This window comes from Canis aureus, chromosome X, assembly GCF_053574225.1.
Source record: "Canis aureus isolate CA01 chromosome X, VMU_Caureus_v.1.0, whole genome shotgun sequence".
Taxonomy (NCBI): domain Eukaryota; kingdom Metazoa; phylum Chordata; class Mammalia; order Carnivora; family Canidae; genus Canis; species Canis aureus.
Window position 1 is genome coordinate 109304943 of NC_135649.1, and position 24561 is coordinate 109329503.

A 24561-nucleotide genomic window follows, 5' to 3' on the forward strand; every position below is an offset into this window, starting at 1 on the left:
TATTAAACTGTATTGTTGGTGCTTGGGAAAAAATGATACAAATGACAAATATTTACCAAAAAACCCTTATTACCTGATGAGAAGAAATGAGCTTTAGCCAAAATTTTAGGAATCTCTCTGGATATATTTTTTTAAGATTTTATTTATTTATTCATGACAGAGAGAGAGAGAGAGAGAGAGAGAGAGAGAGAGACAGGCAGAGGGAGAAACAAGCTCCATGCAGGGAGCCCGATGTGGGCTCCATCCCAGGTCTCCAGGATCACACCCCGGGCTGAAGGCGGCGCTAAACTGCTGGGCCACTGGGGCTGCCCTCTTTCTGGATATTTTAATTTGGAAATAAGCCACTGCACTCAGTTATCTCTGGATGATGCAATAAAAATGTGTATCAGGGTAAAATCTGACCCACTGCCTGATTTTGTATGGCCTGAAAACTAAAGAAGAAAAATATTTTGTGACACATGAAAAACACATAAAATTCAAATTCCAGTGTTTATAAAGTTTTATTGGAACCCAGCCACACCTATTGATTTACATGTTGTCCATGACTGCTTTCCCACTACAAAGCAGACTTGAATACTTACTACTGACACCCCGTGTCCTGCAAAGCCTAAAATAGTTACCATCTGGCCCAATATGGAAAAAGCTTAACATTCTCTGAAGTAGAACATTTAAAATCCTTTCCCCATAAATTTTATAATATACTGCCATACAAAAAGTAATAATTGAAAAGAATTAAATAAGACAGCCAAAAATCTGGGGTTCCTGGCTGGCTTAGTTGGTAGAGCATGCAACTCTCAATATCAGGATTGTGAGTTCAAGCCCCTATATTGGTGTAGAGATTACATTAAAAATAAATAAAAACTGGGGCAGCCCAGGTGGCTCAGCAGTTTAGAGTTTAGCACTGCCTTCAGCCCAGGGTGTGATCCTGGGGACCCGGGATCGAGTCCCATGTCAGGCTCCCTACAGGGAGCCTGCTTCTCCCTTTGCCTGTGTCTCTGCCTCTCTCTCTCTCCCTCTGTGTGTGTGTGTGTGTCTCCCATGAATAAATAAATAAAATATTTAAATAAATAAATAAATACATACATACATACTGGGGCACCTGGGTGGCTCTGTCAGTTAAACGTCCAACTCTTGATTTGGGCCCAGGTCATGCTCTCGGGGTCATGAGATCAAACCCCACATTGCATCAGGCTCCCCACTTAGCAGGGAGTCTGCTTTAAGATTCTGTCTCTCCCCCTCCCCCTGCCCCTACCTCCACATTTGCGTTTTCTCTCTCTCTCTGTAAAATAATAAATCTTTTTTAAAAAATAAATAAAATTAAAACTAATAAAAAACGGGATCCCTGGGTGGCTCAGCGGTTTAGCGCCTGCCTTTGGTCCAGGGCGCGATCCTGGAGTCCCGGGATCGAGTCCCACGTCGGGCTCCCGGCATGGAGCCTGCTTCTCCCTCCTCCTGTGTCTCTGCCTCCCTCTCTCTCTCTCTATGTCCAACATAAATAAATAAATAAATCTTTAAAAAAAAACTAATAAAAAACCAACTGAAAATCTGGAAATTGAAGTAGTGAAAGGGAGAATATTTGGATCTTCTGGAGCAGTCTGTAAGATTAGAATCTGCAAAAGCAGTTTGGGGACAATATCTAGCCTTGTATGGTCACTTTCATAGAAATTATTAAGTGGGATTAATTAAATATTTTGGAAATTTTAAGATTTTTAAGAGATTTGGCTTAAGCCAATGATATTCTTCCTAAGATGTCACTTTTTTCAGCTCTCCGAAAAAGAAATATTTTGATATTAATGCTGGCAGATTAATATGATGAAAGCAAAATGTTGCTGAGCATATAAAATAAGTAAATCAAAGATTTAAAAGAGGTGGATGATATTATTATAGATGGAGAATTAAGACATACCCTTTGAAACTAGGCAATTATCAATTCCAAGAAGAAATACTATTCATTTGCCTTAAAAATTATTTAAAAATGGATTTGTTGCTCCATGACAAATATGAGGGAAAAAACACGTAATATTAAAACTTTGACTGAATGGTGTTTGTGAATCTCTTTGGATTGAAGGAGAACAAAAATTTCTAAAAATAAGACAACCAATTTTATATAAAATTCCAATAAGTGATTTTCAGGACTTAGTCATGAAAATAAGAAAGATGCTCAATCTACAAAATTCTCACCCAGAATAAGAGCCAGAGTCTTCCAATGTCAATGCTGTAGGTTCAGCAAAAGCTGAAAGAAGCATCAGCACTATGAACAATATGATATTAAGATGAATTATCTTGAGACTACAAGCTACCTAATGACTATCAAGTTAATAATGTAGCTGTTAGCAGAATTTGATGTTGCTCCCTGCCCCAAATCACTCGGAGGCATTATTTGGCAGTAGCAGACCATGTGATACAAAAGACCACATAAAGATTTTCTTAAAATAACAGAAATTATTAAAACTATTTGATGAATGTTTTTTTAAGATTTATTTATTTTAGAGAGAGTGAGAGAGAAAGCACTCAAGCTGGAGGAAGGGCAAAAGGAAAAAGAATCTCAAACAGACTCCCCGTTGAGCACAGAGCCCAACACAGGGTTCAATTTCACCAACCCGAGATCACGACCTGAGCCAAAATCAAGAGTCAGACGCTCCACCAACTGGGCCACTCGGGCACCCCTTGATGAATGATTTAAAAAGCAGTTTTATAATATATAATATATAAACATACAGAGTGAGAGAATAAAAGGATTTATATGCATTTAATTTTTGATTGATGTATAGTATGGATCAATATATCCAAATGTCTCTATCTCCATCTACATATATTATATTTCTGTATCTGTATCTCTATCTTACTATACCTGTTGTTAAATATTTTGACCATTGCCCCTAGGCAAAACTCACATTCCACACTAGTTTTCTGTCCTGGCTTCACCTTTTGGATGGCACACATGGAATTGACTTCCCAGCTCTGACCTTGGCTCCGGGCAGGAACTATTCTGGTTCTCCCCTACAGCTGGCTACACTGCCTCAGACTGCCTTGAGTCACACCCCTTTTAATTCAGCTCAGGCCTCAGGAGCCTTCCTCCCCTGGCACAGCCAGTGGACAGCATTCCCACTTATCTTTCCTAGGTCAGTCTCAGTAGGGCCTGGGTAGTTAAAGGAAGCCTGTTCACTCCCTTTCTGCATGTATCAAAACTTGCTGCCCGGGAATCGGCCGATCTCTTGGCCAAGATGCTCTTTTCCCAAGGGCCATTTTTATTTCATGTCTTGACTTCAGTTGCAGAAGGAAAAGCTTTATTCCTCTACAGAAGAATTTCAGGCATCAGAGGCAGCTGGGAAAGAATTCTGGGAGCCGAAGAATCTAGAATGCTAATGTTTTATGAGTCCTTCTGCAAATCAAAAGAGAAAAAAATTAGACTTTTAACATATTTTTCCAGAGAGGGGAAGAAAAGTTCCCCTACATTCTTTGGTTTCTGCTTTATCACTGAATGCATCATGTGAGTACACAGGCTTAGATGAGATGCAGTTATTATCTGATACATCACTTGCTATGTTATAAGATATGAAGTTATGAAGTTTAATAGAAAAAGACAGCTTGGGGCACCTGGATGGCTCAGCCAGTGAAGCATCTGCCTTCGGCCCAGGTCATGATCCCAGGGTCCTGGGATGGAACCTGCATCGGGCTCCTTGCTCAGTGGGGAGCCTGCTTTTCTATTTCCCTCTGCTGCTCCCCTTGCTTATGGTCTCTCTATCAAATAAATAAATAAAATCTTTTTTAAAGAAAAAGGCAGCTTAAAAAGACATCTGTGTAAACCAGCTCTCAGAATCATGTTCAAGAGGTCTTAGATCTTTTTTTTTTTTTTTTAAGTAAGCTCTATGCCCAACATGGGGCTCAAACTCATGACCCTGAGATCAGAGTTGTGTGCTATATGCACAGAACCAGCCATGTGCCATAAGAGGTCTTAAATCTTTTTATTTTTTTAAAAGATTTTATTTATTTATTCACAAGAGACAGAGAGTGAGAGAAAGAGGCAAAGCAGGCTCCATGCAGGGAGCCCAATGTGGGATTTTATCCCCGGGATCATGCCCTGAGCCAAAGGCAGACGATCAACCACTGAGCCACCCAGGCGTCCCGAGAGGTCTTAAATCTTAACATCAATTGATCAACTGACCATAAGTTGAAACAAATAAGTATGTCTATATCTTCAATAGGGCATACAATAAAAAAAATAGCATAAATTGGATGCTTCTTTTACGCCGGGCATTGTGTTAAGAATTACATATGCACTAGAGCACCTGGGTGGCTCAGTCAGTTAAGGATCTGCTTTCAGCTCAGGTCATGAACCTGGGGTCCTGGGATGAGCTCCACTCGGGCTCCCTGCTCGGTGGGAAGCCTCCTTCTCCCTCTCCCTCTGCCTGATGCTCACCCTGCTTGTGCTATTTCTCTGTCTCAAATAAATAAAATCTTTTTTTTTTTTTAAAAAAAGAATTACACAGGCACTGTCTCATTTAATCTTCAAAACAAATTTAGGATATAGGTACTATTTTTATTCCCATTTACACATTTTATAGCATGCTGGGTATTCTTTTTTTTTTTTTTTTTTGAAGATTTTATTTATTTATTCATGAGAGACACAGAGAGGCAGAGACATAGGCAGAGGGAGAAGCAGGCTCCTCGTGGGGAGCCCGATGTGGGACTCAAGCCTGGGACCGGGACCACACCCTGAGCCAAAGGCAGATGCTCAACCGCTGAGCCACCCAAGCGTCCCAATATGCTGGCTATTCTCTACTTGAATCCCTCTCCTAATCCATTCTTGGCCCATGTGGGCCCCGCTCTGTGCCCCAAACTCCCATATCCTTTGGATTCTGTTTGGATTTGGCCAAGGGAGTCACCACAGGAGATGGAAGGGTGCAAGAAGACAGAGAGGTTGGGCCTGACTGAGGCCAGCCAGGCTGGGATATTTCTTCCCAGCTCCCTCTTCTCCCTCTATCCGGTTATGGCAGCAGCTGCCTCCCTTACAATGACAGCCTCTGTCAGCCCCTCTCCAGAGTACCAGCTCTCACTGGGAGCTGGAAATACCATTTCTTTCTCTTCTTTCCAACCCAACAGTCACAAGAGCTTCCCACTGCTGCTGGTATCTGGGGGCCCTGACTTCTCTTGCCGGTTCCTTTAACCCTGTTCACACCTATATAAACAGTGTCTTCATTAAATTATCTCTGCAGATCCCAGCTCAGTGTGCCTCCTGTTTCCTGCTGGAACTCTGACTAATACGTTAAATCTGCCAAAGATCCTGGTCCATTTAATTTCTTTACTTACTACCTTTTAAAAAATGCTATGTTTGTGTTTGTTTTGAAATGGCTATTTGGCTTTATTTGAAAAGAAGTGTTCTTACACATGAAGTTACCTGTTTTTTGGGTGGGCACTGACTAATTTGACCTTTGGCTGTAGAAACCATCTTCTGTAGCCATATATACATACTGATGAATATCAATCCTCTTCATGGGATTGCTCTTCTTATTCACAAATGTGTAGCTAAAAAGTCTCAAGGGCTGATGTTCAGTGTGACACAAGCACACATTATAGTAACTGGAAAGCAATTTTTATCCTTTTAAACCAAAATAAACATTTGGGGGCATTTCTGGAAAATGTGATTAGGCAACTTAGAGCAAGACACTGTTGACAGCTTTAGCAAGTTCTGTGTGGAGAACTTTATTGGCAGCTCAAAGGGTTCAAGAGCTCAATTGCATTCTTGGGAAAACTTGAATATTTATGATATAATTTCATATCATATATGGATAAATTTTCTTTTTTTAATTTTATTTTTTTATGTAATCTCTGCCTTCGGTGTGGGGCTTGAACTCCCGACCTGGAGATCAAGAGTCACATGCTATACAGACTGAGGTGAGCCAGGCACCCCAGGGATGAATATTCTCGGGTTTAGGCAAATTAATATGTTTTTAAAATAAGAGCAGAGGGTCACCTGGGTGGCTCAGTTAAGCATCTGCCTTTGGCTCAGGTCATGATCTCGGGGTCCTGGGATCAATCTCCACATCGGGCTCCCTGCTCAGTGAGGATTCTACTTCTCCCTCTCCCTCTGCCCCTCTGTGCTGCTTGAGTGCATGCTCTCTCTCTCTCTCTCTCTCTCTCTCTTTCTCAAATAAATAAATAAAATCTTTGAAAAAATAAAAGCACAGATTGGAAATAGAGATTTGAGTTGCAACTTCACACTGGCTCCCAGTTTCTTAGAAGTTAGGTGGGAAAATATATTTAAAAGCTTGTCTTGGAATCTGTCTATATCCTCAGGCATAACTCAGTATCAAATAATGTGTAAGACAACCACACATAATAGATTTTAAATATCACATAAACGTAATCCAATTTTCCTTTTCCCAACCCTCATGATTCATATTTTCTTAGCCACTGGAATTCTTACGTATAGTTTCCAAGTTGATAGGGTTGACTTTTTTTTAATGGCGGTGTGACTAAGCAGAGATAGTTTCTGGGTAGAGCTCTGTTGCTCCAGGCACCAGCTCACCACCTGGACGTGCTCGGCCCTGGGCACGCACATGTGAAGATAATTGTGACTTTATCAAAGCCCAGTTCTTGGTTCTCCTTTCCTCAGCACAAGCCCAGGAAACAAGCCGAAAATACAGGTTGCAACATTATGTAAGTTTGCATTGCATTTTTAGAAAGATATGAGATTTTTATCAGAACCAATCAACTTAGTAATTAAACTTTTATATACTTATTTTAAAGTGTTCATTTTTGCACTTAATCATTTAAATAAATGGTTGCATAAGAAAGTAGTGCTTTATTTATTTTTTTTTAATTTTTATTTATTTATGATAGTCACAGAGAGAGAGAGGCAGAGACACAGGCAGAGGGAGAAGCAGGCTCCATGCACCGGGAGCCTGATGTGGGATTCGATCCCGAGTCTCCAGGATTGCACCCTGGGCCAAAGGCAGGCGCCAAACCACTGTGCCACCCAGGGATCCCAGAAAGTAGCGCTTTAAATGTTATCTTAGGTCAAATAACATTGCAGAGTTGCTAAGGTAGAAAATAATTACAAGGGGCACCTGGGTAGCTCAGTTGGTTAAGTGTCTGCCTTTGGCTCAGGTCATGATCCTAGGGTCCTGGGATGAGCTCCACATCAGGCTCCCAGGGAGCCTGCTTCTCCCTTCCCCTCTCCCTGCTGCTCCTCCCACTTGTGCTCTCTCTCTCTTTCTGTCAAATAAATAAATATTTTTTTAAAAAAGAAAATATTACAAAACATAGCTGCTAATTTTATGGATATTGGACTACATTGGAAAGGTGATCTCAAGGTCTGAAATAAGATCTAAGACCTCAAAATCCTATCTGCTGATTTCTGCCTGAAACTTCCGGACAGAGTTTCTTTTAGGTGAAACTCTCAATGCCTGTTGAAATGAAAATACCATCACAGAAAGGTAGTAGTTTATATTAGATTTGGCTGCAAGTAACAGAAAACCCAAAATAACAATGCTTAAACCCATAGGAGTTAATTTTTCCCTCATGTATAATAAATTTTTTAAAAAAGATTTTATTTATTTATTCATGAGAGACACAGAGAGAGAGGCAGAGACATAGAGGGAGAAGCAGGCTCCTTGCAGGGAGCCTGATGTGGGACTCGATCCCAGGACCCCGGAATCATGCCCTGAGCTGAAGGCAGATGCTCAACCCCTGAGCCACCCAGGCATCCCATGTATAATACATTTCGGAGTTGGTAGTTCAACATTGGGAAGGAAGTCCCATGGTCATCAAGAACCCAGTCCCCTTTGGTCTTTTTGCATCATCATCCTTAGCACATGCATTCTATCTCCAAGTTCCACTCAGAGTCTAAGATGGCTGCTGGAGCTCAAGTCATCACATATGTGTTCCAGCCAGCAGGAAAGAAGGAAGAAAGAGAGGCAAAAGGCCTATGCTAGTTTGTATCCCTTTCTAAAGAGGCTTCCTGAATATCCCATTCAAGAACTTCTCTTTATATCACATTAGTCAACCATGGCTGAAAGATAGGTTGAATAATAGAATCTTGTCACTGGTCTCAGTGAAATCTAGAATAAAACTAAGATTTGGTACCCAAGGAAGAAAGGTAACCAGTGGTCTCAGTCATAGAAGGATAACATTTTCAATCTTTTATCAGTCATTTGAGTGTTAGTGGAGATAAGGGACCTGAACAAATTATTTTAGGAGAGCATGAAAAGCAGTGGAATCTGAGAAGAGTGAAAGAAAAGAAATAAGACCAGGTTAGGGAAGGAAAGCTAAGGAAAAGATTCAGTGTTTGGCACTTACTAGTTAATCAAGAAGCACCTGCGGAAGGAAGGAGGCAGGGTTGAAAGAAGACAGGAAGGAAGGATTACTTTTTTGCGAATGCTTTGTTGATTTTTCTATCCCCAAAAGCCTCCAGCACAGGCTCTTGCCATTTAAATAGTTTTGGATGAGGGAGGCCTGGGTGGCTCAGTGGTTGAGCATCTAGCTGCCTTGCCTTCCACTACTCTCTCCCGCTAACCCATGCATTCTCAAAGAGAGTCATGTGGTCTCCAAAGGACCAAAAATCTTAGATATGACAATAATTCATGGCCCTGCAAAGGGCCACAAATACATAAGCAGGTAAGCAATATATTTGTGGATTTGAAATTTCGTGTGTCTGGGGGGCTGTCTATAGAGTGGGAGGAAGGTCAACGAAAGCACATTGAGAGGACATAATGAAAAAAAGGTTGAGAAACACTAAGTTATGAGTTCCTCGAGGTTGAAGGGGAGCAGAATATGCCACCCCAAAATGTGCCAAAATGTGTTCAAAATAATGTGGATTATTTTGAACTGAAGGCAATCATGACTTAGTAGACTCAAGGAAAACTTGTGCCTCTTCCTCACTGCCTAAAAGAATTCAGATAGGGGTCCTAGCCTGGAAAGTGAGCTACTACCAGAGATAACTTTGATCTGAAAGTCTTACCTTCATGGCAGGGCAAACATCTAATTATTGTAAATAAAGAACAAAAATGAAAGCAGGATTTAAATAGGACAAAAGGAGTAAAAAAGAAGTATTCTTTCTGAAAGTATCAGAAGAACAGAAAAGAAAAGGTCAAAGTGGGGAATGTGGACAATTTTCTGTCCCCATCTATCTCTTTGTTTCCCTCTCTCTTTTTAATTATTTATTTATGTATCTTTTAAGGAGGCTCTCTACCCAACATGGGGCTTGAACTCAGGACCCCAAGATGAAGAGTTGCATGCTCTACTGACTGAGCCAGCCAGGTGCCGCTCCCTCTCTCTCTTTTCTACTTTAATATTTTTTTTCCTTTTTCTCCCATTATAAAAGTTCTAAGATATGAGTAAACCTGCAGGAAGATAATGAAACTTCAAAAATAATTCATCTTTTAGAACTGTCAGAGAGCAAGAACTCCTGTCCCCTTCAAGGGTCCTTCCAGCTAGACTAAGAATCAAATTGACATGAGACATATTAACATGAGAAAATCAGGGACGCCTGGGTGGCTCAGTGGTTGAACATCTGTCTTCGGCTCAGGGCATGATCCCGCGGTCCTGGGATCAAGTCCCACATCGGCTTCCTGCATGGAGCCTGCTTCTCCCTCTGCCTCTGTCTCTCCCTGCCTCTCTCTCTGTGTCGCTTATGAATAAATAAATAAAATCTTTAAAAAAACACACACAAGAAAGTCAAATTTAATAGCATATGTATTGGAAGAATCCATATCGACATGGAAATTCCAGAAACAGGCAAAATGAGGTCTGTATGTCATTCTGAACATAGGAGCAGGGGGTAGGTGCCTGGGACTTCACAGGAAAGGAATGAACTTCACAGGATGATAAGAAGAGCAGATGTATGGTATTTAGATGTTTGCCCTACCATACACATGGGTCACTCAAATAAAATTTATCTCTGTTAATAACCCTTATTCTAGGAGAAAAAAACCCCAATTTAGATTCTTCTGCATGGTTAAAGAAGGGACAAAAGTTTCTCTTGAGCCCACAGGATCTCAATTGGACTCAGCTCAAAATAATCTTAGTGCGGGGGCACCTGAGTGGCTCAGGGGTTGAGCGTCTGCCTTTGGCTCAGGGCATGATTCTGGGGTTCTGGGATCGAGTCCCACATTGGGCTCCCCACAGGGAGCCTGCTTCTCCTTCTGCCTGTGTCTCTGCCTCTCTCTCCATGTCTCTCATGAATAAATAAATAAAATCTTAAAAAATAATAAAAATAATCTTAGTGCCAGAGCAGCCCATTTAGAGGTGGTCTGCTTTCTGCCCCTATAGAACACTGAGGGAAATTTGTATTCTCACAATGAATACAATATTAATCTGAAGCAGTGGCTCCCAAGATTTTTGGAGTTTTGATGTGTGGTTGTTTGAACATATGGACTACATGCAGATTGTACATAAATGCACAGACACACACAAAACAAATGTTTTATTATCCTATAGAAATAACTGAAAAGAAAACACTTTGTGCAGGGCTTACCAATTTTGATCATGCTGGGCATCTCTGATGTATTCATTTTGGTAAATCACTTCTAGATCATTCCAGCTGATAAGGACTTAACCAATGGCTACTTAATATTTTTTCAATAGCAGCGTTATTAAGATATAATTCACAGGGACACTTGGGTGGCTCAGTCAGTTAAACATCCCACTCTTGATTTCAGCTCAGGTAATGATCTCAGGGTTGTGAGATCAAGCCCCACGTGGAGCTCCCCGATCAGCTAGGAGTCTGCCTGAGATTCTCTCTCTCTCTCCCCCTCTGCCCCTGCCCCTGCTCCTGTGCTATAAATAAATAAATAAATAAATAAATCTTTAAAAAGATATAATTCCCAAGGCATACAGTTTGTCCATTAAAGTGTAAAATTGTTTTTTATATATTCACAGAGTTGTACAACTAACTGTTCACCAATAATGAATTTTAGAACATTTCATCACCCTAAAAAGAAACCCCTTACCCATTGGCAATCAGTTCTCATTTTCCCTGCCTGCTTCCCCCAGCTCCAGGTAAGCATTTAAAATTTACTTTCTACCTCTATAGATTTGCCTAGGCTGGACATTTCAGATAAATGAAATCATGCAATATATGTTTATGCTGACTTTTTTCACTTAGCCTCATGTTTTCAGGGATCATCCATCTTGTAGCATGTACCAGTACCTCCTTACTTTTCACGGCCAAATAATACTTTATTGTACAGATATTCCATATTTTGTTTATCCACTCATCAGTTGATGGACATCTGGGTTCTTTCCACTTCTTGGCTATTATTAATAATGCTGCTATAAACATTCATGTGCAAGTTTTTGTGTGGATATATGTTTTCATTTCTCTTGGGTATGTACTGAAGAGCAAAATCCTGCATCATATGATAACTCTGTGAAACTTTTTGGGAAACTGCCACACTGTTTTCCAAAATAGCTGCACAATTTTATATTCCCACTGGAATACTTTCTGTATTTTCTTCCCTACAATCATATTATCATCTCTCCTTTTAATTGTAGCCATTGTAGTGGGTGTGAAATGGTATCTCATTAGGGTTTCATTTTGCATTTCCTTGATGATTAAGGATGATGGACAAATTTTCATTGTGCTTATTGGCTATTTGTATATCCTTGGAGAGATATCTATTCAGATCCTTTGCCCATTTTTTAATTGGGTTATCTTTTTATTATTGGGCTGTAAGAGTTTTTATATTTTCTAAATATAAGTCCCTTGTCAGATATAGGATTTGCAAATGAAGGGGAGCAGGATTTGCCACCAAAATATGCCTCTTTGACATATTGATTATCTGGGGCTGATTATTATTTTTTTTTAAAGATCTTGTTTATTCATGAGAGACACAGAGAGAGAGAGAGAAAGTGAGAGAGAGAGAGAGAGAGAGAGAGAGAGGCAGAGACACAGGCAGAGGGAGAAGCAGGCTCCGTGCAGGGAGCCTGACGTGGGACTCGATCCTGTGACTCCAGGATCACGCCCTGGGCCAAAGGTAGGCGCTGAACCGCTGAGCCACCCAGGGATCCCAGGAAGTTGCCCTTTTATAAGAAACATTTACATGTATAAGGGAAATCTCCATCTGTAAGGGTGTCTCTCTCCGTACCAGGAAGAGAAGGATGATTATATCTCTAGAAACTCTTATCAGCAGAGAAGGTAAGGACTTGGGTCTGCATAACCTTACCCTTGTTTACTGTGCTTTTCCTGGTGACCTCCCATTACCAGATCTTTGCACCACCCCCTTCCCTGGCCCCTCCCTCCCCACAACATCTTTTGTCTTTACCTGAAGATGTTATTTATTTAAGGTGGTTGCTTAGGCCATTTCTGGGAGTTACTCAGTTGTCCTGGGTCTCTCTTGTGTGTACAGGAGGTATAAATGTTATTAGACATCTGTTTGTTTTTCTCCTGTTAATCTATCTTTTATTACAGAGGGGTCTCCACCAGGAATCTAAAAGGGTAGAGGGAAAATCATTTTATCTCCATTACACAAATATTTTCTTAATTAAGCTCTGTGAGTTGTCCTTTTATTTTCTTGAAAAAGTTTTCGATTTTGATAAAGTATAATTTATCAATTTTTTCTTTTGTTGCTTGTGCTTTTAGTATCATATCTAAGAGCCATTGCCTAATCCAAGACCTGAAAGATTTAGGCCTATGTTTTCTAGAGTTTTATAGCTTTTGCTCTTATATTTACATCTTTGTAAAGTAGGGATACAACTTAATTCTTTTGCATGTGGGTATCCAACAGTCCTGGCACCACCAACTGAAAAGACTATTCTTGCCCTGTTGAATTATTTTGGCACCTTTGTTGAAAATCTATTGACTGTAAGTGTGAGAATTTATTTCTGGACTCTCATTAATTCTATGCCATTAATCTGTCCTAATGCTAGCACCACACTCTCTTGATTAATGTAGCTTTGTAATAGGTTTTGAAATTGGTTCATTTGAGTGTAAATTTGTTATTCTTTTGTTTGTTACTCTTTTTCAAGATCATTTTGTCTATTCTGAGTTGCTTTCATGTCCATATGAATTTTAGGAACAACTTATCAATTTCTGTAAAAAAGCCAGCCTACATTTTGATAGAGTGCCTTGAATGTGTAGATCAATTTGATAACTATTGCCATCATAACAATATTAGTTCTTCTGAACAACGAGATCTGTCCATTTATTTGGGTCTTTAATTTCTTTCAATAATGTTTTGTATTTCAGAATATAAATTTTTAATTTCTTTAATTTTATTGAGTGTTTTGTTCTCTTTGATGCTATTGTAAATGAAATTGCTTTTTAAGTTTCCTTTTCTGGGGATACCTGGGTGACTCAGTGGTTGAGCTTCTACCTTCAAAAGCTTGGGGTGTGATCCTGGAATCTCAGGATCAAGTCCTACATCGGGCTCCCTGCGAGGAGCCTGCTTCTCCCTCTGCCTATGTCTCTGCCTCTCTGCATTTCTTATGAAGAAATAAATAAAATCTTAAAAAAATAAATTTCATTTTCTGATCACTCGTTGTAAGTATATAGAAATACAACTGATTTTTGCATATCAATTTTATAACATGAAACCTTTTTTTAAATTTTTATTTATTTATGATAGTCACAGAGAGAGAGAGAGAGAGAGAGAGAGAGAGAGGCAGAGATACAGGCAGAGGGAGAAGCAGGCTCCATGCACCGGGAGCCCGATGTGGGATTTGATCCCGGGTCTCCAGGATCGCGCCCTGGGCCAAAGGCAGGCGCCAAACCACTGCGCCACCCAGGGATCCCCTAACATGAAACCTTTTTAAAATTTTTATTTAATTTCTTATTTTTTAAAAGGCAAAGTTGTGTATTTTAAAGATTTATTTATTTATTTATTTGAGAGACAGCACTCAAGTAGGGGAAGGGAGAGAGAGGGAAGGGAGAGAGAATCCCAAGCAGACTCCCCACTGAACATGGAGCCCAATGTAGAGCTTGATACCATGACCCTAAGCCAAAATCAAGAGTTGAATGCTTAACTGACTGAGCCACTCAGGTGCCCCAAACCTTTTTTTAAAAAAAGATTTTATTTTAGGGGCACCTGGGTGGCTCAGTTGGTTAAGCATCTGCCTTTGGCTCAGGTTGTGGTCCTGGGGTCCTGGCATCCAGTCCTGAGTCAGGCTCCCTGCTCAGTGGGGAGCCTGCTTCTCCCTCTCCCTCTGCTGCTCCCCCAGATTGTGTCTTCTCTTTCTCCCCCTCTCTCTCGTATAAATAAAATCTTTTTTTTTTTAAATAAAGATTTGGGGGGACCTGGGTGACTCAGTTGGTGAAGTGTTTACCTTTGGCTCTGGTCATGATTTCAGAGTCCTGGGATTGAGCCCCATGTCGGGTTCCCTACTCAGTGGAGAGCTTGCTTCTCCTTCTCACTGTTATTCCCCCGTTTGTGTTTTCTCTCTCTCTCTCTCTCTCTCTCTCTCTCTCAATCTGTCAAATAAATAAATAAGATCTTTTAAAAAAATTAAAGATTTTATTTTACTTTTGTATTTCTTTCTTGTTTGTTATTGTTCTTTGTTATTCTTTTAAGTAAACTCTACCCCAAGTGTGGGGCTCAAGCTCAAAATCATGATCCTGAAATCGAGAACTATATGCTCTGAGCCAGTCAGGCACCCCATATCCTAAAATCTATTTAACTACTTTGTTAGTTCTAATAGATTTTAGAGGGACGACTGGGTGGCTCAGTGGTTGAGCATCTGCCTTTGGCTCAGGTTGTGATACCAGGGTCCTAGAATCAAGTCCTGCATTGGGCTCCCCAAAGGGAGCCTGCTTCTCCCTCTGCCTATGTCTCTGCCTTTCTCTGTGTTTCTCTCATGAATAAATAAATAGTCTCTAATAAATAACTAAATAACTAAATGATAGATTTTAGAGGATTATTTGGGATTTTCTATATATAAAATCATGTTATCTGTAAATAGAGATGGTTTTACTTCTTTCCTAGTCTGGCTGCCTTTCCCTCCCCCCGCCCCCCAGCCTAATTTCCATAACTAGAACCTCCAGTGCAACATTGAATTGAAGTATTGTTCCTGATCTTAGAGGAAGCTATTAAGTATAATGCTAACTGGGAGTTTTTCACAGATGCTCTTTATCAGGTTCAGAAAATTTCCTTATATTCCTAATTTGTTGAGTGCTTTATCATGAAGAGGAGTTGAATGATTTTAATGCTTTTTCTGCCTCTATTGAGATGATTATTCTGCCTCTATTGAGATGATTATGTTGTTTTGTCCTTGTTTTATTAATATACTGTATTGGAGTAATTAATTTTTGCATGTTAAACCAACCTGCACTCCTGGGATAAATTGCCCTTGGTTATGGTGTATAATACTGTCTATATGTTGCTGGATTTGTATTTTGTTGATTTTTGCACCTGTATTTATTTAAGATTTTATTTATTTATTCATGAGAGACACACAGAGAGAGACAGAGACACAGACAGAGGGAAAAGCAGGCTCCCTGCGGAGAGCCCGATGTGGGACTTGATCCCAGGACCCCTTAATCACGACCTGAGCTGAAGGCAGATGCTCAACCACTGAGCCACCCAGGTGTCCCGGGGATTTTTATTGTAGAGAAAGAATTGAAACTTTCTAGAATTCACTTGAGTCTGCTGTAGCTACTGTGTGCCTGAATCTTTAGAATTTGCATGCTGATTTAAGAGGTATAAAGGGCTATTATATATTATCTCATTTAATCCTAAAAACAACCTTAGAATGTAATGTCGATGAAAGTGGCAAATGTGTATGTCCTAATCACCTTATGCCCAGCACCTCCCACAGTACCTGGCACATTAGGTACTCAATAAAAACTTGCTGAATGAATGGATAGGCAACCTTGAGTAGATTAAGGACATAGAAAGAAAGGTTGACAAGAACCCACAAGCAGTTTATTTTTATTTTTATTTTTTTAAGATTTTATTCATTCATTCATAAGAGACACACACAGAGAGAGGCAGAGACGTAGGCAGAGGGAAAAGCAGGGTCCTCACAGGGAGCCCTATGTGGGACTCTATCCCAAACCCTGGGATCATGACCTGAGCCAAAGGCAGCCACGCTCAACAGCTGAGCCACCCAGGTGTCCCCCACCAGCAGTTTAAACCACAGTTCTTATGTCTAGAGCAATACTGAATGTAAAACATTAGTACCCAGCACATGATAGGCATGCAGTAATACAAATTATTACTATATATATAATATATTTGTATTACATATATCATATATTCCATCTTCTATATAATAATATTAAATATTTTAATATAGCATAATTTTGCTAATTTATTTACATAAATATATAGGCTTCTTATCATAATTGGCATTAGAATAACTTTAGGACTTGACTATATAGCTTGAGTAAACCTGACAAATATACAGAATCCAATAAGAGGCATTTAAGTGTTTCAGCCCTATAGGATAGCATTTCGTAAGAGTGAAGCTGTAAAGAGATTAGGTAAATCCAATCAGACAATATGGCAATCTGGATTGAAGGGTCTCAGATTTTCAATGATTTATCAGATGAAAAAAGGTAAAAACAGTTACAAAAGTAAATAAGCCTTGAGTTGAATTTACTCAGGGGATTCTGAGAGCAAAACTAACTATGTTTACGGGATCAGAACTTGGAGTTGCCCATTGAGATGGCAACTATGAAAAACTCCATATGTAGCAGGGGGCGCTGTGAGGCAGTTTGGGTTGTAGGAAAGAGCACTCTGAATGTACGTAGCTCCAGATCTCACATTTTGATCAAAATCTCAGTCAACTGAGAAGGTGACCTAAAGATTCACTTGGGGAGTAACTCCAAATTTCTTATGATGACGTAATTGTCTTCTTTTGCTTCTTTTAAATTGAAGCATAGTTGATATGCAATGTTACATTAGTTTCAGGTGTACAGCATAAAGATTCAACAAGTTTATAAATTATGCTGTGCTCACCATGAGTGTAGCTGCCACCTGTCCTCATGCAACATTATTACAATACTATTGACTGTATTTCCTGTGCTGTACTTTCCATCCCTGTGGCTTATTCATCACATAACTGGAAGCCTGGACCTCCCACTCCCCTTTACCCCTTTTGTCCATCCTCCCTGCCTCCTTCTCCCTGGCAACAATCAGTTTACTGTCTGTATCTGTGGGTCTGTTTTTGCTTTTTGTTTATTCATTTGTTCTGTGTTTTTTTTTTTTTAGATTCCACATATAAATAAAATCATATGGTATTTGCCTTTCTCTGTCTGACTTATTTCACCTAGCATAATACCCTCTAGTACCATCTGTGTTGTCACAAATGGCAAGATCTGATTCTTTTAAGGCTGAGTCCTATTCCCTTATATGTGTATATATGTGTGTATGCCTGTATATATATATATATATATATATATATGCCACATTTCTTTATCCATTCAATTATTGATGGACACTTGGTTGGGTTCATACTTGTCTCCTTAAATAGTACCTTTAACCTAGGGTTTCTCCACCTTGGCCCTATTGATAATTTGTACTGCCTGACTCTCTCTGGTGGGAGATTGTCCAACACATTGTAGGATATTTAGCAGCATCCCTGCTCCCTACCTACTAGATGCCAGCAGAAATTCTCCTCCGTCCCAACTGACGAAAAAAAAAAAGTTTCTGAACATTGGCAAATGTGACCTGGGAGGGAAAATCACCCTTTATTGAGAACCACTGCTTTAACCCTAATAAGATTTACGGTTGAGTATAGGGATAGATAAATAACTCAAACCCATAGTATTAATATTTTCATATGTGTGGGAATTTTTTGTGGGTATCTACTTGTAATATTTAAGATAATTTTGAATATTTAATTATCTAACAGATTAGCTTTATGTTTCTAATTTAAAATACATAGATGAGGAATTGATTTAGGCTTGTGATGACTGGATTACCAAGTTTGCAAACAGTATTAGAATATTTGAAAGGACTTACTTAGAAGTTTTGTTTATTACATTTACTAGAATCAGGGACATTCTTAAGGAAGTTGTTAGGAAACAATTCATGCACTTAAACAGAAACTAAAATGTTAAATGTATAAATTTGGTTTAAGGGTATTTAAAAGAACTTAATTGATGAATTGTAAAAGTCCCTGTAAAATTATTGATAAAACCCAATTATATTTATAAACAAAACAAGATTTGCAAGTTGAACTTAAAGGCGTAAGATCTATTTTTAAGTTTTAAAATTTGTTAATTTGAAGCAAATATTATTTCCAAGAATCAAATTAGCCTCTGAATAATATTTTTTGTGTGCAAAGGCCATCCTTTAGGATGCAAAAAACACACTGACAATGAGAAGTTAGTTGCCTCATAAGGGGTGTGACTGATGGTTTTACACATAGTCCCTGGTGGTGCTGAGGAACACTCTTATGTCCTCTTGGTACGCAGAATCACTTTCTGGAATGATGAATAAAACGGTGACTAAAAATGAGAAAATCAAGGGGGAAGATGAGGGGAAAAATATTCCCTCAAAATGAGGGGAAATTAAAGGCTGTAATTTTTTTTTTTTGGTTTTTTGAGGGAAAAATATAGAATAGGAAGATATTGTGTAAAGGTATCTAGAATAGTGTTTCTTAAATTTGAAAGTGCATATAAACCACCTGGGGATCTTGTGAAATTACCAACTCTCCTCTCGAGGGGATGGAGATGGTAGCTAATGCTTCTGTGGTAACTGATGGGAGGAACAAAGGCAAAAGAAAATGTAGACAAAATTAATGTCCTTAGAACCTGCAGCCCATTGACAGATTTTTGAGGTAGGCAGAGTATAACTTTCCTTCCCGAAGCTCCCAACTGTCCTAATGTTAATGCGTTGCTAAAGGAAAAACGACCTTAGCCTGATAATTGTTGTGCCCAAGATTGTGAATCCGAGAAACCACCAAGGAGCCAACACCGATGCAAGCGCACGAGGGTTTATTAGCAAGCTCGAACTTGGGTCCAAGTGTGCCTGACACAGCAGAGCAGGGACTTGGACCCCGAAGTGGGTTACAGCTGGGTTTTTAATAGGCTGGTCTAGGGGATTTTCAGAAGGGGTGGAAGAATTTCTCCAAGTTCTGTTTACATTCGGATGTGGGGCTTTCAAGGGCATTGAGCTCTGTTCTCATTCTAATATGGGACTTTCTGCCACTGGCTTGGGCTCAGTTGTCTTTCTGATATGGGATTACCTGCCGAGGACATTGAGGACATTCTGCAGTTTTTCCCATAAAGTTCAGCTCTTATTCACAGGGGCCTAAGATGGCTGTACTTGTGCTAATGCTAAACTTTAGGTGGGATGGTCTTAATTTTTCTCGGCCTCCACAATAATAGCTTGGCCTCCAGGGTCCTGCTGTCTTCTTTAGCATGTGGAAGTCCTTTTGGAAAGGTCCCTTTGTCTTTACCCCCACACACACCCCCAACTCCATAGTATATAATGAGCCATTCCTCACAACCCCAGCACAGCTCTTTCTGCCCAGGAGTCCTCTCCTTGGGCTTTAATAAGACCACCTTCTTGCGCCAAAGCCCTCTCAAGAATTCTTTCTTGGTCGACAGCTCAGACCCCAACACTCCAAACCAAGGCAGTAATCATTTTGCAATCTATACATGTATCAAGTCAACACGTTGTACGTTTTTTTTGTTTGTTTTTTTTTTTTTTTTAGAGACACAGAGAGAGAGAAGCAGAGACACAGGCAGAGGAAGAAGCAGGATCCATGCAGGGAGCCCGACTCAGGACTCGATCCCAGGTCTCCAGGGTCACACCCTGAGCCGAAGGTGGCGCTAAACCGCTGAGCCACCTGGGCTACCCCAACACGTTGTATGTCTTAAACTTACATGATGTCATATGTCAATTATATCTCAATAAACCTGGGAAATTTTTAAAAAGGTAAAAGTAGCACAATCAATTTTCAAGAGGGATGTGTTTATAATTAAAATTGCTGGTTTAGGGCAGCCTGGGTGGCTCAGCGGTTTAGCGCCACCTTCGGCCCAGGGTGTGATCCTGGGGACCCGGGATCAAGTCCCACGTCAGGCTCCCTGCATGGAGCCTGCTTCTCCCTCTGCCTGTGTCTCTGCCTCTCTCTGTGTCTCTCATGAATGAATAAATAAAATCTTTTAAAAAAATAAAGTCAAGATATCCTTCCTTGCCATATTGATCATTTTAAGTTGGTTTTTTGTAAGAAACTGCAAACACAAGAGAAGCTCTGAAAACCTAGTAGGAGTTACCCTTTTGTAAGAGATATTTACATTTATCTCCATTTGTATGGAGGGAAACCTCCATCTGTAAGGGTGTCTCCCTCCTAGTACCTGGAAGAGGAGGTTGACTCTAAATGTCTAGAGATTGTTATTTATGAAGAAGGCAATGATTTAGATCTGAATGACAACCTTACCCTTGTTTACTGTGCTTTCCTGGTCACCTCCCAGAACTGTCTCCCCACCCCCCAGCACCTCCTTTAGGCCTTAGCTGGAGATGGTGTTTAAGGTGATGGCTTTGGGCCATTTCGGGGTTACTCAGCTCCCTGGGTCTGTCCTGTACTTGCAGGAAGTATACCTGTTATTAAACTTTGGTTTATTTCTCTCGTTAATATATCTTATAGCAATTGAAATGTTAGTCTGGCCAAAGAACCTAGAAGGTGGGGTACTTGGGTAGCTCAGTCGGTTGGGCGTCTTTGGTTCAGGTCATGGTCCCGGGGTCCTGGGATCGAGCCCCGTGTGGGGCTCCCTGGTCAGTGGAGAGTCTGCTTCTTCCTCTCCCTCTGCCCCTTACCTGCTCATGCTTGCTCTCCCTTATGCTCTCTGTGTGTCTCTCTCTCAAATAAATAAATAAAATTTCAAAAAGAAAAAAAAAGAACCTAGAAGGGGAGAAGGGAGAACTTTTCTGTTCCTACAAAGGACTATCTTTAACTTATAAGCCTGTACCAAAAGAACTTCTGCCCTCCTAAGTGAGGGGAAAGGAGTGAGAAGGGTCTTGGTAACCTTCTTCGTTCCCAGCAGTGCCCACGGTGGCTCCCTTCCTCAGAGGCATGAAGTTCAGCAGCCAATATCAACTCTCTTCCATTGGACCAAGAGTGCTAAATATCAACACTTTTAGATGCAGGTGATGAGGGAGCAGAAGGCTAGCTGAGGACAGAGGGCCAGCTGACACCCCACAAACACCGCCCCCCCAGTGGGATATATGTGACATTCCTCCAGGAAGCTCCCAACGGTCTTAATGTTAATGCCTTGCTAGAGGAAAAAACAGCCTTAGCTTGACAATGGCAAGGCCTCTAGTATCTTGTAGGACCTCTTCAGCATATGAGTTTTCTTTTTAAGATTTTATTTATTTATTCAGGAGAGACACAGAGAGAGAGAGAGGGAGAGATGGACAGAGACACAGGCAGAGAGAGAAGCAGGCTCCCCACAAGGAGCCCCATGTGGGACTTGATCCTGGTCGGAACTCCCTGTGAGGAGCCTGCTTCTCCCTCTGCCTATGCCTCTGCCTCTCTCTGTCTGTGTGTCTCTCATGAATAAATAAACAAAATCTTAAAAAAAAAAAGTTCTTTTGAAAACCTCCCTTTTCCCTACGTCCCCCAACTCTGCAAGTATATAATCAGCCACCCCTCACAACCCCGGTGCGGCAGTCCTTCCTGCCCACGGGTCCAGTCCCTGGACTTTAATAAAACCACCAGACTGCACCAAAGATGTCTCAAGAATTCTTTCTTGGCTGTCGGCTCTGGACCTCACCCCACCAAACCTCACCTATATTCCAAAACTACAACACGTGGCCTCAGCCAAGGACTTTGAGTATTCCAGAATCGAATAGGGATTAGGGTTGAAAGAGGGAACAGGGCTAGCTGCACAAAGAATGGTTGATATCCCCGCAAACAACCCCCACCCAGGGTGGGATATGTGTGACATTCTTCAGGAAGTTTCCAATTATCTTAATGTTAATGCCTTGCTAGAGGGAAAAGCAATCTAACTTGACAATGGCAAGGCCTCCAGTATCTTGTAGGTCCTCCTTAGCATATGAAAATCCTTTTGAGGGCAGCCTGGGTGGCTCGGTGGTTTGGTGCTGCCTTTGGCCCACGGCCTGGTCCAGGAGACCCAGGATAGAGTCCCATGTCAGGCTCCCTGCATGGAGCCTGCTTCTCTCTCTGCCTCTCTCTCTCCCTTTCTGTGTCTCTCATGAATAAATAAATAAAATCTTAAAAAAAAAAGAAAATCCTTTTGAAATCTCCCTTTTTGCTTAATCTCCCCCAACTCTGCAAGTATATAATCAGTCATCCCTCACAGGCCTAGGGCAGCAGCTCATCCTGCCCAGTGGTCCTGTCCTCATACTTTAATAAAACCACCATTTTATAAATAAAATCTTAAAAAATAAAAAAAAAGAAAAGAAAAGGGGGACGCCTGGATGGCTCAGCGGTTGAGCGTCTGCCTTCAGCCCAGGACGTGATCCGGGATTGAGTCCCCACATCGGGCTTCCCGCATGGAGCCTGCTTCTCTCTCTGCCTGTGTCTCTGCTTCTCTCTCTGTGTGTCTCTCATGAATAAATAAATAAAATCTTAAAAAAAAAAGCCACCAATTTGCACCAAAGATGTCTCAAGAATCCTTTCTTGGTCACCTGCTCAGGACCTCACCTATATTCCAAACCTTCATCACGGGGGTTGGGCCAGCAGAGAAAATAGAGGGCTTCTCTCCTTCCCACAGAACATCAAGTTCCTTGCATCTCAGTGTCTGACTTCTCTTGCTGCTTGTTAGGTTCTGACAGGATACCTGGAGATCAGCAACGAGGAAGTCCTGGCTGGCTACCGGGAAGGCCCCAGGCCCGGGCCGGCAAAACCAGACAGGCCCAAGGTGGCAGATACCATGACAGGGAACGCTTGATCAAATTAGGAAGAAAAAACGTGAAATCCTGCTTCCCACCCCAAAGAATAAATAAATCTTCTACCCTCTAGTTAATACAGTCAATAAAAGATAGAAACTCAAGCCCCAGGGTGTGCAGCTCTCTCTTTCTTGAGCTCGCCTGCTCTCAGATCTCCAGAGTATACTTCTGGCTTTAATAAACTTTCCCGCTTGTCTTACTCATCTGCTGTGCTGCGTGTCTGTCCCTGACTTCATTCTAGTGACAAGACTAAGAACCTTTGGCCACTTCTCCGGGTCTGGCTGGGCCAAGGCGCCAGGCCCCAGTTTCCTGGGCAACTCTTGTGCTATAAGAATGTAAAAGAAATGGATCTGGTTCTGAAAATCCATGGTCAATAACAGTATTTAACAACCTTCTAGGCAAAAGACAAAAAGGAAAAATGAAGCATTAGAAGTATCAGGAAATAGCTTTTATCAGGAGCTTATACAACGAGACTGATTTGAAAATACAAACAAACAAAAAAATGAGACTGATTTGAAGTGTCTGTTGCCAGATGCCGTATTGACTGAACACAGGGTTTAGGGTTGTTCTGATTTCTGAATCTGTTTGAGAATATGGTGAACTCTAAGTCCAGAAAATACAAAATCTACTTTTATTTTATTTCATTTTAAGATTTATTTATTTATTTTAGAGGGAGAGGGAGAGAGCAAGTGTGGGGAGGGGCAGAGGGAGAGGAATAGGGAGAGGGAGAGAAGCAGTTTCCCAGTGAGTGGGGAGCCCGATGTGGGGCTCATTCCCAGGACCCTGAGATCATGACCTGAGCCAAAATCAAGAGTCAGGCAGACAACCGAGCCACCCAGGTGCCCCTGAATAAACTGCTTTTAAATATATTTGCCAAATAAGGTAGTTTTAAAAAACAATCCTAGTTATGTGAAATGCATTTTTACTTTTCTGAACTGAAAAAAGGAGTATATGGCTGTCATGGGCACTGAAGATAAGCAATGCAGAAATAGATTAGATCTAATTTATCCAAAAAAACCCCAAAAACCAAAACAAAAAACTCAAGACTTGGTTATGGAGTATTTCCCCTTATAACGAAAACATAACTTGTATTTTACATCTTTCATAATGAGTGACTTTGGGAATACATAAATTTTCATTAAAAAACAGTCCAGGGACACCTGGGTGGCTCAATGGTTGAGCATCTGCCTTTGGTTCAGGTCGTGATCCTGGGCTCCTGGGATGGAGTCCCTGTGGGGAGCCTGCTTCTCCCTCTGCCTGTGTCTCTGCATCTCTCTGTGTGTCTCTCATGAATAAATAAATAAAACCTTTACAAAAAAAATCAGACTCTCTGAGGATGGGGCCTTATTATCAGTATTTATTTCAAATTCTCCAGATGGTTTCAATGGGTAGTAAAGTCAGAGTATTACTGATCTGGTCCAACCCTTCTTTTACAAATAAAGAAATTAAATGTACCCCCTCTCTCTCAACAGTCAGTGTTTGTAACAAAGAACCCTGGTTCCCTCATTCAGTCAATATCCTAAAAGGAAGGCACCGCAGTACAGCCTGGGGACCGGAATGGGGAGATGTTCATCTTTGTTGAAAAAAAAAACCTGATAATTGAAACCTTATTAAACTATCAACTACAAAGCCTACAGGGCACTCACTCAAAGACACTAAAGAAATCTAAATTAAAAGTTATTTACAGGGCAGCTCCAGTGGCTGAGTGGTTTAGCGCTGCCTTTGGCCCAGGGTGTGATCTTGGAGACCTGGGATCAAGTTC

General features: G+C 40.8%; 1 protein-coding gene across 1 annotated transcript in view; it reads left to right on the forward strand.

Annotated features, from left to right (window-relative positions):
- LOC144308152 (uncharacterized) overlaps positions 1-24561 on the forward strand; it is a 55911-nt gene that overhangs the window by 25484 nt on the left and 5866 nt on the right. Inside the window, exon 3 of the mRNA XM_077888386.1 lies at positions 10882-11001. Within this exon, the coding sequence (XP_077744512.1) occupies positions 10882-11001 (120 nt within the window). The remainder of the gene's footprint in view (positions 1-10881; positions 11002-24561) is intronic.